The following is a 17,856-nucleotide window of genomic DNA, read 5'->3' on the forward strand; positions in this document are numbered from 1 at the left end:
GTCTGAAAACTGCCCGTAGGTACTAAGCTGGAGTAGTTACAGGGCTCACCTCATTTGTTTCCCCCTGTCAGGGATCACAGTGCTTCACTGCCTGCACTGTCTGAAAACTTGTTTCATTTATTTTACTGCTTTTCTGGTTATATGAGGGGGGAAAATAGATCCAGTCCCCTGATACTCCATCATGAATGGAAGAAGTCTGTGATTTGTCTTTAAGATCTTTTTTCATAGCAAAATCTTACTGAATAATTTCAAATCTAGTGCCATATTGTAAATAACATATTGAGAGAGCTGTGGATTAGGACTAAAATCAGGGTCCTAATCCTTGCTCATTTAATTTTGTGCTTCTCACAATATGGACTTCTTTGTCCCTCTACCCATAGGACTTAGAACAGTTCATTTGATTCTTCAATTTAGTTCTCATCTGTAAAAGGAGGGTTATGAATGTTTAACACTCGGAGGTGATATAAGGTGAGAACACAAGAAAATGTGTCCATTGGCTTAGGTTGAACTGTTTTCAAATGGAAGCTAGCTTGTTGTCATTTAATAGTATTATTTACATTTATTTTTAGGCACCGTACTGGACATACCTTTTATGTGCACTGGGACTCTTTATCTACCAGTCACTGGATGCTATTGATGGGAAACAAGCCAGAAGAACAAATTCTTGTTCTCCTTTAGGGGAACTTTTTGACCATGGTTGTGACTCTCTTTCTACAGGTAAGTTAGTGAAGGTTTTTTCTCTCTCTCTTTTTTTATTTTTTATTTTTTGCTGATGGCTCAAAAACTAAAATGAACTGAGCTGTTTGAATGGTCAACTTTTTGGGTAGGTGTACATTTGGGAGCAAATTTGCACAGTGTATTTTGAAAGTATATTCAAAAATTAATTTTGTTTAGTGTACCTTATTGTAATGCCAAGATTACATACTTTAAAACTGTATTTCTAAACAATTCATGGCAATTATTTCATTAATTATTTTTAATTCTTAATGGTTCTTAAACCTTGTTTCTTTCAGTATTTATGGCAGTTGGAGCTTCAATTGCTGTGCGCTTAGGAACTCATCCTGACTGGTTGTTTTTCTGCTCTTTTATTGGGATGTTCATGTTTTATTGTGCTCATTGGCAGACTTACGTTTCAGGCGTGTTGAGGTTTGGAAAGTAAGTATGTTTTTTAAGTTGTACATTTTAAAATATAATTCAATTTATTTTCACAATCTTTTATATTTTATTTATCCATAAGAAAGACAAAGCTTCAATCAGGAATTTAAATTATCTTTTAAATTATTGGAGCATCCATAAATGCTACACCTTAATTTAAGTCTTGTAGGTATTCTGCATGTTATAAATAGCTACGTATTTGATAATAATTTTATTTTTTCTCCCTTTCTCCACTTCAATAGCTTACTAACCCAAGCTTACATTATACAGGAGAAAGAAAAATAAGGGACCTGAATAATATAGAAAAAGAATATGCAGTACTTAAGTAAACAACATTTGACTTATATAATAAAATAATGAAATATGGAATCTAAAGGTCCTTTTTGGTCAAATCTTCATGTGCCCAAAAAGGGGCACCCATTACATCAGTCACCAACAACAGGTAATTTTGAGATTCTTCAGTTGTGGTAGGCAATTGGTGAGTGTAAAAGCACCTTGAAAATGTTAGAGCTAAACATTAGATGATATATATGTGTTTGATGCCTTAGACACCAGGAAACAGTGCATGAAGCAGGAGCTCAATACTCTTCCTGTTTCCCATTAGCTCCCTCCTGCCTGATCCTTCAGGAACTATCTGCCATTGGTTCATTCTCAGCTCTGCCTTCCCACGTCTACTGATTCTTTTTGGCCCCTCTTTTATTGCTGCATAGGAGAAACAGCTCTGGAAAAAAAACCAAAAATCCAAAACCTCTGATGATGATAAAAATGAGAGAAGCTCAAATCTGTGGATCATGTTAACAGAGGGAAGGCCTTAGGCAACTCATCACATTGATTCTAAATTATGGGTAATTGCAGCTATGTGCCCTTGCATGTTTCAGGCACTATACTGAGTACTTTACATGCATTATCTCATTTATTCCTCACATTAACCTCCACTGTACAAATGAGGCAGAGATTCTGTAACTTTCTTACACTGCTAATAAGTATAGAGTGAGGGATAAAACTCAAATCTGTTTGATTCCAAACCCAATATTCTTAGTGACTGCTGTTTAGACCCATGAGATCAGCAATGTGTTAGATTCTGTAGGATACAAAATGCATTTTTTAAAAATCCCTGTTTTAGGGTGCCTGGGTGGCTCAGATGGTTAAGCGTCTGCCTTCGGCTCAGGTCATGATCCCAGGGTCCTGGGATCGAGTCCCGCATCGGGCTTCTTGCTCAGCGGGGAGCCTGCTTCTCCCTCTGCCTCTCTCTCTCTCTCTCTGTCTCTGATGAATAAATAAATAAAATCTTTAAAAAAAAAAAAATCCCTGTTTTAGGAGCTATATAGTACACTGTATTAAAGGGATGAGATAATGCTCCTGTGACATTGTTAATACAGTCCATCACCAAGTGTAAAATGACTTGCTGTAGGTTTCCATAAGCACTGAAGAAATCCTAAGTAAGAAGGTAACTGTAGGCTGAATTAGTTTAAGAAAGCTTTTATGGAAAACGTGAGTCTTTAGCTGATTCCTTATCTACTGATCAAGAGCCCAAGGATCAAAAAGCCTGGCTAAAAATTCAAGGCAACTATGTGAAATTAAGATCTGTATGTATTTATAAATTAAGATATGCTAAAATAGAAAAGTAGCTTTGCAAAATCTAATGCATTTTAATTGGCTGAACTTGCTATGGTAAACTAGAGTAGTATAATAATGCAGTGTTCTGGTTAATTATTAATGTTTTTACTATTTAATGACTAACATTTACCTTTTTGGCTTCTAACTTCATTAAAAATCTTTCTGAAATGAATTAGTTCACCCTGGCCTAGTTGTAAATTTTACACTCATTTGCTGTTGATTGAGAACCTAATGTGTGCCTAGAACTGGACATACAAAGATGAGTTACTTGTGGATGGACTATGCCAGACAAATTGGAGTAAAAGCACCCTAGGCAGGAAAGAAAGTTCTTAGAACATTAGGCAAATGACTATTGTGATTGAGTCCCCAGCATGTAGGGGCAGGAAGAGATCCTGAGTGCTGGGGGTGGGCAGCCATTTAAAATACTAACACTGTGGGGTGCTTGCGTGGCTCAGTCAGTTAGGCTTCCACGTCCAACTCTTGATTTCGGCTCAGGTCATGGTCTCAGGTTTGTGAGATTGAGCCCTGCATTGGCACCATGCTGGGCGTGGAGCCTGCTTAAGATTCTCTCTCTCCCTCTGCCCCTCCCCCCCAAATTAATTAATTAATTAAATACTAACACTGGATGGCAGAGATCCTAAGTAGTATATTTTTTTCACTTTGTCAAAAATATCATGGAGCGTTGAGTAGGCTAGATTGATGGTTCAGCTTAACATTACAAGAAGGATCTACATGTAGGACATCGGCCGCACCTTTGGCAATGCTTACAAACTGTGTCAGAATCAATTATCTGTTGGCTTGGATGGATTTCCTGAAAATTTGTCACTTTTTGAGAGGCTAAATTTTTTTAAAAATTTTAATTCCAGTATGGTTAACATACAGTGTTATATTAGTTCAGGTATACAGTATAGTGATTCAGCAGTTCTATACATTAGTCAGTGCTCATCATGATAAGTATACTCTTAATCCTCATCACCTATTTCACCCATCCCCCCACCCACCTTCCCTCTGGTAATCATCAGTTTGTGCTCTTTTTAATTAAGAGTCTGTTTTTTGGTTTGTCTCTTTTTTACTTTGTTCGTTTGTTTTATTTCTTCAATTCCACAAAAGAGTGAAATTGTATGTTATCTGTCTTTCTCTGACTCATCTCTTTCACTTAGCAAAACCCTCTAGCTCTGTCCATGTTGTTGCAAATGGCAAGATTTTGTTCATTTTTATGGCTGAGTAATATTCCCATGTTTGTGTGTGTGATATCTTCTTTGTTCATCTATTGAGAGGCTTAATTTTTATAGTATTTATATTATTGGAATACAGAAGAGAAATAGAAAAACTATTTTACTTGTGGATATTTTCATTGTAACATGTTTTATCTTTTGAAAATATGTGGATTTCAGTGCCAATATGAATTTGTTACCTTGAATTAGATCATTTAAACTATAAAACATTAATAAGTATTTTTAACTATAATTTTCGTTTTTTTTTTTTTTAATTTTTATTTATTTGACAGAGAGAGAGACAACGGGAGCAGGAACACAAGCAGGGGGAGTGGGAGAGAGAGAAACAGGCTTCCCGCTGAGCAGGGAACCCGATGCGGGGCTCGATCCCAGGACCCTGGGATCGTGACCTGAGCCGAAGGCAGACGCTTAACGACTGAGCCACCCAGGCGCCCCTTAACTATAATTTTCAACTGTTAAAGATTTTTTTTAGTAAATCTTTAACAGTTACTAAATTTAGTAAATACATTAATTAGTATTTTCCTTAGCATAATATAGGATTATAGTTAAAATCTGTCTCTATATTAATGTTTGCCATGTGGAATAGGGCATATCTTATTTATAGCATGTTTGCTCTCCTGTAGCAGGTACCTTGTGCAATTCTATAGAGCAATGTTTAAAGCTTAATTTTAAAACCTAAACCAAGTCCAATGTTTACTTGTATTATGTACTATTTTGTTACTTACATGTGGACATTTAGACTTGGTGATAATTTTCTTTTATTTCAAAAGCATGAGAATTTCCATATGGTATTAGGTTCATTTCTCAAAAAACTTTATGGTAAAGGACTAGTTTCTGCCCCTACCCTCAATCCATGGTGGACTAATAACATGCGGTTTAAAAATAAAAAACAAAAACCAACTTAAAAAATACAGCCCTCAATATTTCATTTAATTCAACAAATACAAAATTACTCTGTCGAATTAGCATAAAAGTTTTGAAATGCTTACTCTCAATTTCTGTACCTATCTCATTGCAAACTGGTTACAAACCCTGGACCACACTTTGAATAACACTGTTGTAGATTGTCCTCCATGATAACAACTGGGGATTAAGGATATACTTGCACAATATCCCCAATATCCTTTAAAGGCTTTTTTGGATCCAAAACTTGGACCCATTATTGAGTTCTCTAAGTTTATAAATTGTTATACAGAATATTCTCTTATTTGTCCAATATATTTTTCAAGCTTCAACTGTTTCTTCACAGTTCAGATGTTTGAGTATTTGATAAGTGATTCTATTCTTTTTTATCTATCCTTTCAGCTTTTTTCTTCCAGACTCAAGAATTGTCATTTATTTAGTTTATCCTTAAAAGGCAGAGAGGGAGAATGAAGCTTTGAGTTTAATTTAAAATCTGTGGTATGAATGATGCATATGTGAAACCAAGGTTCCTAGCTCAATCCTCATTTGGGTCATTTAGTTCATTGAGAGAAAGCTTGTTCTGTTCCCTACCAGCTTTCCTAGTTGCTTCTGGTCACTAGTCATAACCTAGGAAAATTACGGATAATTTAATGTAATTCTACTCTTGTTACTGGAAAAAGAGCACAAAACTCTGATAATGACTCATAAGTGTAGTAGAAAGAGTGCTGGCTCGGACTCATTTTCCTATGGCAATATTCAGCTGTTCCAGTATAGGCATGGAAAAATCATTTCAATTTCCCTCTCCAAAAAATAATTTATTGGAATAATTTATAGCTGATAAGACTCAGATGCTCAGTAAATGTTAGTACTTTACTTCCTTTTTTCTCTACAAAGTACTACATGTTATATTATTATGTTTACTTTTTTCAACTAACTTGCAGCCCGGAGGCCTTGGTTTGCCTGCCACTGATGTTATAAATACTGGTTATCATTTTTTATATTTTCCTTTTATTTGTGGGTTAATGTTCAGTTCACCTTCTCCTACTAACTGCCCCCAAAGTAACTTAGTCTGGAAGTATTTTCTTACCTGTCTGGTTTTATTTTGTCATGTAATTGCTACATATCTTATATTTGCAGAGCAGTAAGTATTCCTCTAGCATCTAAAGAGTCCAGGGCATCCAAGCAGAGATTTCAAGTAGATAGACAGATATAAAAATCTGGAGCTCAGCAGAAAAAAAAAAATGTGGATTTGGAGATAGGGATTTTGAGGTCCTTAGCCTATAAATGGTAGTCTAAGTATGGATATAATTGTTAAGAAAATCTAAAAGGAGAAAAGATAGAATTCTGGAAATAGTAGCATTTAAGATATGGAAGAAGCTGCAGTCTAGGAAGGAGCCTGAGAAGAGCTTCCAGCAAGGTAGGAGAATCAGGAGAGAGCATGGAATAAATAAGAACGTAGCAAAACATTTTAAGAAAGAGGGAATGATCAGCATTTTAAGTATTGCAGAGAAGTTACCAAGGTACTAACTGAAATGTATCCCTTAGATTTGATAAATTGAAAGTCATGGTTTACCTTAAACAATTTTAGTAGAATGGGGCCGAAGACCAGAATACAGTGGATTAAGCAGCAAATATGAAGAGGAGGAAATTACAAATATGGACTACTTTTCAGTTAGCCTCTTTATGGAGCAAAGGAGAAGAGGAATCGATAGCTTCAGGGAATGTGGACTAGAGACTGATGTTGGTTGGTTTAGTTGGTTTTTTTAAAAAGAAACTTAAGTATGTTCATATATTAGGGGAAAAATGTCTGTGGAAACCAAAAAACTTATTGATTGTTAGTAACCTAATAAGGAAAGCTGTTTGAATTTTCCCTACTTTTTAAGTGAAATTCACTTGGGAGTATTTAAGAATTGTCTTAAGTCATCTGGTTGTTTTTATATTATTATAATCTTTCCTCATTACAAGAGTAATACATGATTGTTATTTAAAAATTCAAACTTTACAGAAGTACATAAAGTAGAAAGTAAAATCCTTCTGTAATCTCAATGATAACTGCTCTCAGCAATTTTATACATGCTGTACAAGCTTTTTCCCCTTGTGCATATCCTAATGTTTACCTATATGTGAGCACATGTTGTTCAGGGGGCTTTTCACTTAACGTGTAGATTGATAATTCAGTGATGGAACTAAAGGTAAAAATAAGCTAAGCCTATAAGGACTCTTACATCTTTGATGTGTAACCTATAGTTAACTGACTTTCATATTCAGGAATTTTATTTACAAATACCTTTTCTATTCTTTGTCCTTTCTCTTTAGAGTGGATGTAACTGAAATTCAGTTAGCTTTAGTGATGATCTTTGTGTTGTCTACATTTGGAGGAGCAACAATGTGGGACTATACGGTAAATCTGAATATTTAAATTTATATTTAAGTACTTTACAAATATTTAGGAAAAAATGCATTGTTAATTTTCTTCAGAAATTCTTGGCATTACATTTAATGATCATACCACTTCTTAATCTTTTTTCTTCATTTTATAATTTTACTATCCTATATACCTTATTTTGGCACTTTCCCTATGCATGAATATATTACCACATAGAAGAAAATGACCCCATTACCCTAATACAAAATTTTAACACACTAGTTGAACTACCTTTTCCAGGCTAAAATTTATCTCATAAAATAGATACATAAAAAAGTAAATTCAGTAAAATATTTTATGTTTGAAACTTGTTCCTCAATATTAGGAAAGAAAAGTTAATAATTTGCATTTTTTATAATCTACTATGAGGTAAAGTTGCCCATATTAAGGAGTGTTTTTATTTTCTGCTTGGTTGGCCTCAGTATTCTGATAAAAGTTAACTCTCAGGAGGCCAGTGTTACAAATCCATGCTTTGCATAGAAAGAGAATTTAGGAAGAAATAAATTATTCTGACTCTACAACCCAAGTCCGTAACACCGGCTGACTCACAACCTCATGCCCATAGAATTAAGAATAATAAGGATAATATCAACAGCCAACAACTAACATTTACTGAATACCTTATGTTCCCACAATTTACCATCACTGTTTTATCTGACCCTCAGAACGATACTATGAAATAGATACTATCATTATTGTTCTATAAGTAAGTCTTAGAATAATTAAGTAATTTGTCCAAGGACACATAGCTAGTAAGTACTGGAATTAAGACTGATTCCAGACTCTATGTTTTTAATCACTCAGATATATACCTCCAGTAAAAATAGTAAGAGATACAAAACTAAACATACTCTTACCATAGGATCCAGCGACTGTGCTCCTTGATATTTACCCAAATAAGCGGAAAACTTATGTCCACACAAAAACCTGAACTGGGATGTTTACAGCGGCTTTATTCATAATTGCCAAAACTTGGAAGCAACCAAGATGTCCTTCAGTAGGTGAATGGATAAATTATGGTACATTCAGGCAATGGAATATTACTCAGTTTAAAAAGGAAGCACTATCAAGACATGAAAAGACATGGAGGGACCTTAAATGCATATTATGTAGTGAAAGAAACCAATCTGAAAAGGTGGCTGTATATTGTATGATTCCAACTATATGACATTCTGGAAAAGGCAAAATAATGGAGACAGTGAAAAGATCAGAAGTTTCCAGAGGTTATGGGGGAAGGAAGGATAATAGACAAAGCCCAGGAAATTTTTAGGGCAGTGAAATTATTCTGTATGATACTATAATGGTGGATACTTGTCATTATGCATTTGTCCAAACTCATAGAATGTAGATATCACCAAGAGTAAACTGTAATATAAACTATGGCTTTTGGGTGATAACGATGTATTGGTGTGGGTTCATGTATTATAACAAATTTAACACTCTGGTGGGAAATGTTGATAGTGGGGGAGACATTGGGGGAGGAAGTAGGGAGTATATGGGGACTCTGTATTTTCCATACAATTTTGTCATGAATCTAAAATTGCTCTAAAGATTAAGTCTATTAAAAAATAGTAAAATTTCTCTGTGGCATTAGTTTCAGAATTGCCAATTATAGTTCATATCACTGGCTCAGACTTGGAGCATATTTTTAAGTAGTGGTACATTTCCTGAGCCATTCATATTCCTTCTCATCCTGGAAGAATAATAGAATCAAAGATATGCTACTGCAGGCCTCTAAAATATACTAGAGGGATGTGATGTATGTTAGCTGCTCAGCTGGTTCCTATAAAAAGGTGAATGTTGACCTAGAGGCAGTTAGGTTATTAAGTCAGATGTGGTTGTCTTAAATGTAATTGATTTAATTATAATGGGGAAGAATTTAATTTAATCTTAAAATCATTTCATTCAGTGTTTTGGCAATACCATAGGAAGAAAGCACACCTGCGTATTCTTACCAAAAATAATACTTATTTTAGATGTAGATTTTCTATATTTGTTAATCTGTAGTTTCCACAAATGTTGGTACAATATTTCAAAGTCTGTTTTCAAAACACATTAGCCTATAGCTTTTGGCAATTTATTGTTACTGTTTTTTAAATCCTTTGCTGCCTTTGGAGGTTTTCTTGAACAGCAAATTGACCAACAGGTAAATATACTGCTAGAGATTTAATCCTGGATATTAACTACACAAAATTGTTGCATGCACACACATTGTGATATTTGTCACATTCATGATGCAGATCATGGTGTCTAACTTGTCCTGTGATGCTGCCTTTTAGAGGTACTAAATTCAAGTGAACTATCCTTTTTCATGTTTAAGTCAGATGAGGGCTTGTGAGATTAAATATTTCATCACAGTTATGTAAGTAGACTTCCCTGAATTTGGTGGATTCATTTTTCACTTAATGAATAAAACCATTAAAAGAAAATTTACCACTATAGGCTACATTCAGGAGTTAAGGTTTGATTATAAGAAAAAGAATAGCTTATCATACAGGGCCATATCATAATGTTTCTTTACTATTTAATAGGAAAAGAAATTCTATTTTCTTAATGATTTGTTTCTTTCCTCTACCCCTAAAGATACCCATTCTAGAAATAAAATTGAAGATCTTTCCAGTTCTTGGAGTAGTAGGTGGAGCAATATTTTCCTGTTCAAATTATTTCCATGTCATCCTCCATGGTGGTGTTGGCAAGAATGGATCCACTATAGCAGTAAGATATTAATTTCATCATCATTTAGTATTAATTTTATTACAAGTTTTATTATTATCAGATACAGAGATACTAAAAATATGCCAATGTTCCAAGAACAGGGAAGGCAACCAAATGTCTTTCTTTTTAGGCACATAATACAAAAAGTATTTTAAAAAGTTTTTACTGGGGGTGCCTGGGTGGCTCAGTTGTTTGAGCATCCCAGCTGAGGTCTTGATCTCAGGGTGGTGAGTTCAAACCCCATGTTGGGCTCCACGCCCCAGAGCCTACTTAAAAGGAAAAAAAAATTTTTTTAAAACATTGTTGGAATGTCTTTTTAGAATCATTTGGGCTATAGCTTACTCTCTTGATTTCTTTGGTGCTGTGGTTCAAAATTTCTGTCCTTTAAGAGTAGATTTCAGAAAAAGCCAAAGTCATATGGAGCCAGGTTGAATAAAAGTAATAAACATGAAATATGGCATTTTTGGTAAAAAAAAAGCCTCGTTCTCTTAAATGACATTTTTAAAAAAATTTTTTTTTTTTTTTAAGATTTTATTCGTCCATTTGACAGAGAGAGAGACAGCGAGAGAGGGAACACAAGCAGGGGGAGTGGGAGAGGGAGAAGCAGGCTCCTCGCTGAGCAGGGAGCCCAACGTGGGGCTCGATCCCAGGACCCTGGGATCATGACCTGAGCCGAAGGCAGACGCTTAACGACTGAGCCACCCAGGCACCCCTCGTTCTCTTAAATGACATAAATTGGCTCTCAAGACAGTTTCAAAGGAATCCACGTAATTCATAAATTATCAGTCTTTCTGAATACATTTTATATACATAATTCTAAAGCAAAGTGTAAAACTTATTTAGATACAGAAGCCCTGATATAGGTGGAAAAATTAGTCATTTTCTGAGGTGTTTTTTCAGTTGACCTCAGTACAGTACTATGCATGAGGTACTTAGGAACGCTTGTTGCTTGACCATGGATGATAAACTAGAGTGCTACCTGGAACATGAATTTTACTAAAGAAATGAAGATTTAGGGAGGATCAGTGTCCACTTTAAAGAATATTTTATTAAGAAATAATTGATAATTGTTTGAAGGAAGACAAAAAAATCAAACACTATGGCTAAGAAGTGATTGATTTCTAACTCTTAAACTGGTGATTTTCCAATGTTTTTAGCAGATTTTTTTTAAAAGATTTTATTTACTTGAGAGAGAGAGAGAGCGAGTGAGAAAGAACAAAAGCAGGGGAGAGCGGCAGAGAGAGAGGGAGAAGCAGACTCCCTGCTGAGCAGGGAGCCTGATGTGGGGCTCCATTCCAGAACCCCGGGACCATGACCTGAGCCAAAGGCAGACGCTAAACCGACTGAGCCACCCAGGAGCCCCAGAAGCAGATTTTCTTGAATAAAATCTACAAAACCATAAAATAGATAAGAGCACATTAGTCTAAATTTTTATAACTTAAATATTACTGTAATTTTTTAGTAAATTCTAACTTATGTAAATAAACAAGAATAATGCTGTTTTAATGAATATATTTAAATTGGTAGTTACAGATTTAGTAAACCTTAATACCAAATTTATTTCAATATTTTGTTTAGGATGAGCAGTAGTGAGAAAATCCTGATTCACATAGATAAAAATGTAATGGGTTGGATTTACAGTGTTACACAAGAGAGCTTTTGCAGTCTAAACACAAAAAAAGGCAAGGGTGGGGGGTGTTGGTATATAGAGAGATTGGGGCAGAATTAAACTTTTCCTATCAGGGGTTATTTTGTAAGATTGGCAGGTTGGGGTGCCTGGCTGGGTCAGTCGATAGAGCATGTGACTCTTGATCTCGGGGTATAAGTTCAAGCCCCATGTTAGGTGTAGAGATTAGTTAAAAATAAAATTTTAAAAAATAAGTAAAAAATAAAATAAAATTGGCAGGTTAAGCTTTACTTCAATATTTGCACAAAATATGTTAACTTGGCAATCAAATGTTGATGGCCTTCAGCACAGTAAAATTTGGTGTAGAATATATCATATTTTTTAGTGGTAGTTTAAAATGTGTATATATATAAAATTGAAATCACACATCTGTGGCACTGTATTACCTCTGTGTAACCCTAGGGTTTTGTGGAAGTTTGAAGACAGTTAAGGTCTACATACTCCTTTAGTCCATATACTCCATTATATTCTTCTTTAGGTGTCTAGTTCCTAACAAAATAGATGTTCAGAAAATGTTTGCACTGTGATAAATGCAATGTTAAAATATGATGCTGATTTTCTGATTTATCCCTTAGGGCACTAGTGTCTTGTCACCTGGACTCCACATAGGAATAATTATTATATTGGCAATAATGATCTATAAAAAGTCAGCAACTAATGTGTTTGAAAAGCATCCTTGTCTTTATACCCTTATGTTTGGATGTGTCTTTGCTAAAGTTTCACAAAAATTGGTGGTAAGAAATTCTTTTATTTATATTTCATGGTATAAATAATGTACTTGGTCCTCAAATACAAGTCTGGAAACTATTTCATACAATGGGTAGGTTTTTAATGGTGTTATCATTATAATAGTTAGCTATTTCTGCTCCAAGTAAAACTGTGAATGGGTTAATGTTATATTCAGGGAGATAGTTTCCTTTCTGTATGCTAAGTTCTTTTAATTATCTGTTTAGTTACAATTATCAACTATAACTTTCTGATATCAAGGAATTGAAATATCAGGAACTTTAATGAGCTACCCAGTCATGAATTTGAGAAGTTTTAGAATTAGTATTTCCATATTAAATCCAGATAAATGGTCTCTTTATCTTTGTCTTAATAGTGAATTAAAGTTTAATTCTTTCCTGAAAAATAAAAGCTAAAATATTTAAAATTTAATAGTGAAATTATTTTGTTTACTTTTTTATAGATAGCTCACATGACCAAAAGTGAACTGTATCTTCAAGACACTGTCTTTTTTGGCCCAGGTCTTTTATTTTTAGACCAGTACTTTGATAATTTTATAGACGAATATGTTGTTCTTTGGATAGCAATGGTAAGTTCTTTTCTGCTAAGATTTTTATTTATTTTTAATAGATGTCAGATAACCCTATGCTTAAGAGTCATTTCAGTGAGAAGGCAGATAGTCTTACTATCTAGTCTATACTGTAAATGTTTCTGAATATTTAAAATTAACTCCTTTTAAGCCCTGAATTGTGGGTGGGTGGGTGGGTGTGTGTGTGTGTGTGTGTGTGTGTGTGTGTGTGTGTGTGTGTGTGTGTGTGTGTGTGTGTGGAAATGGCCCAGATTATCTGGGCATCAGGCTTCCAACAACTTAAATCCTTAAAAACCCAATTGTGTACCTTAAAAATATATCTTTCTCCCTTACCGAAAACAATACAAAGATGTCAAAAATCACTTCACTCTGCCCAGAGAACTGCAAATACTATTAGGTGTCTGACTTTTACTTAATCAAGCTTGTTAGAATTATTCCGAGCTTATAGCAGGGAATGGGTATATTAGATGGAATTAGTGTTAGAACATGTGGGCATTTATTGCATCAAGAACTGTCAGCTAATATTGAAGAAACGAAACAGAAAAGACAATACTACCAAGTACAGGATTCTGGGACCATTTTGTGTTAGAAGTAAGCAACCTGATGTATCTGTTTGGCTGTTGAGGACAGTGCATGACTTACACCAATAATGATGACTCATCAAGCAAAGGTTAAATTCTCATTGACTATGTCCTGCTTAAGAAAGTGGTACAGATAATACATATATTAGTTTCTATTCAAAATTATTATAAAACACAAAATTATGTGCTTAAGAGAGCCCTAGCCATCTGAGGAAAAGAAAATCACTGTTGGTAACACCTTAATTACAAACATGGATAAAGGGAGCATTATTCAGTTTTTTATTTTATTGAGACATTATTATGGTCTTCAATTAATGGTGGTTCTGAACAACTTTGCTCTGTTTTCCCTTACCTTTGGACCTCAGTGGCTTTCACCTAATTGTTAGTGATACATAAACACATATTAAAGTGTGCTAAAAGAAATCCTTCAGTGAATCTCTTGATAATTTGAATAATCTACCCTATTTGTAGGCACTAAATATAGACTTAGGCACTAAAATATACCTGTTCTGTGCACAGACCAGGAGTACATCTGATGATTCTTTATACTAGGTTCTATAGAATTTTTTTCTCTGGAGTAAATAGCTTAATATCCATCCATGGACTATTCAAAAGTCTTCCATTCTTCAAATGGTGGTGAGATGTAAATCTTAATCCTTGGAAGTTTTTCATGCAATAGTGTAAAAAGTGTTTGAAAATCAGAATAATTTCCTATGCAGTATACATATTTTTAGGGCTCCAAAACAATCTAAATTTAAGAAATAGGGGGTGATTATTCAAAATATCGGAAAATTCAATGTAGGGTTTCTTTTACTAAGCTTGCATATATATTACCAAATGGAATTGTTTAACATAATTTAAAAACCAGGTGTTAAAAATTCAAGCACCTATTTTGTAGTGAGTGAGTTGGCCTGGTTTATGCCAGTGGTAGAGATTATGGTGAGGAAAGTGAATTGCATTTTTCTCTAAAACACTATGTGGACCACAATTTAAAACAATATAAAACACTTATGTGGACCAAACAAAACATAATGTGCCATTTAGCATCCTTACAGAAAAGCTTCTTACTTCAGAGAGCAAAGGGTCAGATAGAGCTTTTCGAGTAAATGATATGGGGGAGATTTTCCCCTAATGGGTGAGAATTCCCTCTCCACTGACAGAGCTGTGAGCCTCCCTCTCTGAAAGGAAGCATTTGCTCCTGGTCTTTGGTAAACTTTTTAGAGTGTGCCTTCCTCCTTAATTTTGTATTCAACACAATTTTGTATATGCCTCCCCTCAACTAAGGTGTCTTTTCCAGGCCTTTACTTTCTTACAACTATCTCAAAGGAAAAAGAAATGTATATGATGGAATGATTTTATTAATAGTGACTGGTAGCTCTTCTAATAGAAAATTTATGGCTTTGTTGCATAGCAGAAAATTTAAAGAATGTGGAGTCAGAAGACCAATTATGTTACCTTCCAGCTTTTGTATTTTTGTCTAGGACTTTTACCACTCTGAGCCTCAGATCATATCTGTGAAATACCTTGCATGTTCCAGAGGATTTTAGTGAGGTCCAAATATGAAATATATGAAAGTACTCTAAAATGTAATATTTTCATTGAAGAATTTTAGGTTAAGGTTTGAGATGTGAGGGGGTGGGAAGGGTGGGAACAGAAAAATATCTGCTGCTTCAGAAAAGATAGACCGTAATACATTTCATATTATTTTTTTTGCTTCCAAAGGTCATTTCTTCATTTGATATGATGATGTACTTTAGTGCTTTGTGCCTGCAAATTTCAAGACACCTTCATCTAAATATCTTCAAGACTTCATATCATGAAGCACCTGAACAGGTTCACAAGCATATTGACTAATAGCCCAAGGAAAAGAGGAGAAGCAGTTAGGGGAACCTATGAGTGAAGGAAATTCCCCTTTGCAGGAGGCTAGTATACAATAAATAAGGTTATATTTGAATATAAAACATTAAGTCCTATAGATTCCATTATGTTTATTTCAGTTGTGAAGCCCTCATTGCGGATCAAAATTTTGATCACAGGTATTATCAGAGTATTACAGTCTATAAATTAGTTAAAAACAAAATCAAAGGAAGAAATTTCAATTTTCTGAGGACAAGAAAGTAAACCTCTATAGTTCTAAAGATCAGTCTCTTTGTCTCAAAAATCTTTATCAGATACTCGGGGTTTTCATTGTTAAAGGATTACATAAAAATTCAGGGCTTTAAAGGATTTTAGCCATCTTAAGGGTGAGACTTACTTCAATTGCAAAAAACTGACAAGTGAGTTCATAATACTGCGTAAGTGCATGGATTGTAATACTGTAATTACTGTGTCAAATGATGTTATAAGAAATGGTGTTTTTTAATTAGCCATTTTTCAAGTTATGTTAATTATTATCATATAAAAGGAAATGCTTGTTTGCAACTAGAATTTTAAAGGGCTATTGGAATTTTCTATAATTTATGTTTAGTAAAAGGAATTTGTCTTACCAGTTCAGAAAAACAAATGAATCTTTATACATCATTCCTTGATATTCTAAGTTAAAGTTTCATTGTCACAAAAAAAGACATTAAAGATCCCCTTTTATGAAACATAAAAAAGTAGCTAAAGCAAGGTTGTTGTAAGAAAATTAGTAATTTATGGGGTGCCTGGGTGGCTCAGTCAGTTAAGCGTCTGCTTCCGCTCAGGTCATGATCCCAGAGTCCTGGGATCAGCCCAGGTTTTCAGGCTCCCTGCTCAGCGGGGAGCCTGCCTCTCCCTCTCTGCCTATTCTTTCTCCCCCTACCCCCACCACCTTGTGCTCTCTTGCTCACTCACTCTCTCAAATATCTTTAAAAAGAAAATTAGCAATTTAATGACAACATGGAAAAAATATCTTCCCTTTAGACTATCAGCCAAAGTTACCTCAAAAAGACGATTCATGAGGAAAGGGCGATAATATAAATGTCAATCATCCCATCACCAAATACATTATGTACTGATTCTTATCTTTCCACTCAAAGTATTTATGTTGCTCATTATGAATATTGGAACTATTATAAGGATCTTTGTGACTCAGACTCCCCATCTTACCTTATTTTTAATTTTGTCTAACAGTTCTGTAGACCATAAGCCATATGATGAAATAATCAAAAAAAAAAAAAGTAATGAACACATACTATATCTTAAGCAATAAAAAGGCATATTGAAAAAATAATGAAAGTTGATATTCCTTGAAAGGAAAAAATATGTGAATGAAGTACACAGAAACCACTCTGGAGTACTTATTTTGCTTCTAACTTTAACTCAAACTCAGATAGGAATTTTTCAAGTGTTTGAATGGTACTTAAGATTTATATTCCAACATAAACTTTGGCTTTAAAGAAGTCCTTTACAAAATTTAGGAACTGGCTCCTTAATGTTAGATAATCGTTAATTTCTTCCTATATAAGTTGTCATATTTAAAAAAAAGAGAATCAGTATGGACTTGCTTTTTAAAACTTGGAAAATCTGGGCGCCTGGGTGGCTCAGTCATTAAGTGTCTGCCTTCGGCTCAGGTCATGATCCCAGGGTCCCTGCTCAGTGGGAAGCCTGCTGCTTCATCCTCTCCCACCCCCCTGCTTGTGTTCTGTCTCTTGCTGTCTCTCTCTCTGTCAAATAAATAAATAAAATCTTAAAAATAAATAAATAAAAAATAAAACTTGGAAAACCTTAAAACTAAGGTAAAGGTGGGTTATAGGGGCAAAAATTAGAATTTAAAACATGAAAAAACAGGAGAAAACCAATCCTCTCCTCCTAATGGGGATATTTTTTGTTTTGAATGATTCAACGAAAGCAATTTCAGCAAAAAATAATAAGTTTAGCTGACATACTTCAAACAAATGCTGAAACGATTTAATATTTATTAAATCTAGTGTTTCATATGTTATTCTATGTTTAAAAAATGCAGATTTTTAGTGACAAGGTATAAAGTTAACTGTTCAAGTTTGGAAATGAATGTAATCAAACTTCCATATATTTACTGAATATTAAAACCGAAAAACAAAATATTTTCTAGGTAATTTAAAGACAGATGTCAAGTATTTAAACCATAAGTAATTACGTATGTTAATGATATGCTTTTAATCATTACTAAGGGCATGTGTCATTTAATTGTGGACCAAGCCCAATTAAACGGCATTCTGAGGTCTTTGTGGAAATGACATAGTCACAAATCCATGTCTTAAAACTGATACTTATATATCTTG

General features: G+C 34.3%; 1 protein-coding gene across 5 annotated transcripts in view; it reads left to right on the top strand.

Annotated features, from left to right (window-relative positions):
• CHPT1 (choline phosphotransferase 1) overlaps positions 1-17,856 on the top strand; it is a 31,267-nt gene that overhangs the window by 12,708 nt on the left and 703 nt on the right. Inside the window, exons 2-9 of one of the 5 annotated variants that reach the window (XR_013449321.1) lie at positions 570-717; positions 1,014-1,155; positions 7,227-7,311; positions 9,467-9,481; positions 9,919-10,050; positions 12,313-12,471; positions 12,927-13,052; positions 15,356-15,555. Coding sequence is in view for 3 of the 5 variants with exons in the window: in XM_036107043.2 (XP_035962936.2) it covers positions 570-717; positions 1,014-1,155; positions 7,227-7,311; positions 9,467-9,481; positions 9,919-10,050; positions 12,313-12,471; positions 12,927-13,052; positions 15,356-15,466 (918 nt within the window). In the remaining 2 variants the exon portion in view is untranslated. The remainder of the gene's footprint in view (positions 1-569; positions 718-1,013; positions 1,156-7,226; positions 7,312-9,466; positions 9,482-9,918; positions 10,051-12,312; positions 12,472-12,926; positions 13,053-15,355; positions 15,556-17,856) is intronic. The other 4 variants (XM_036107043.2, XR_013449322.1, XM_036107106.2 and 1 more) reach the window with 4 other exon arrangements.

This window comes from Halichoerus grypus, chromosome 6 (genome assembly GCF_964656455.1).
Source record: "Halichoerus grypus chromosome 6, mHalGry1.hap1.1, whole genome shotgun sequence".
Lineage (NCBI taxonomy): Eukaryota > Metazoa > Chordata > Mammalia > Carnivora > Phocidae > Halichoerus > Halichoerus grypus.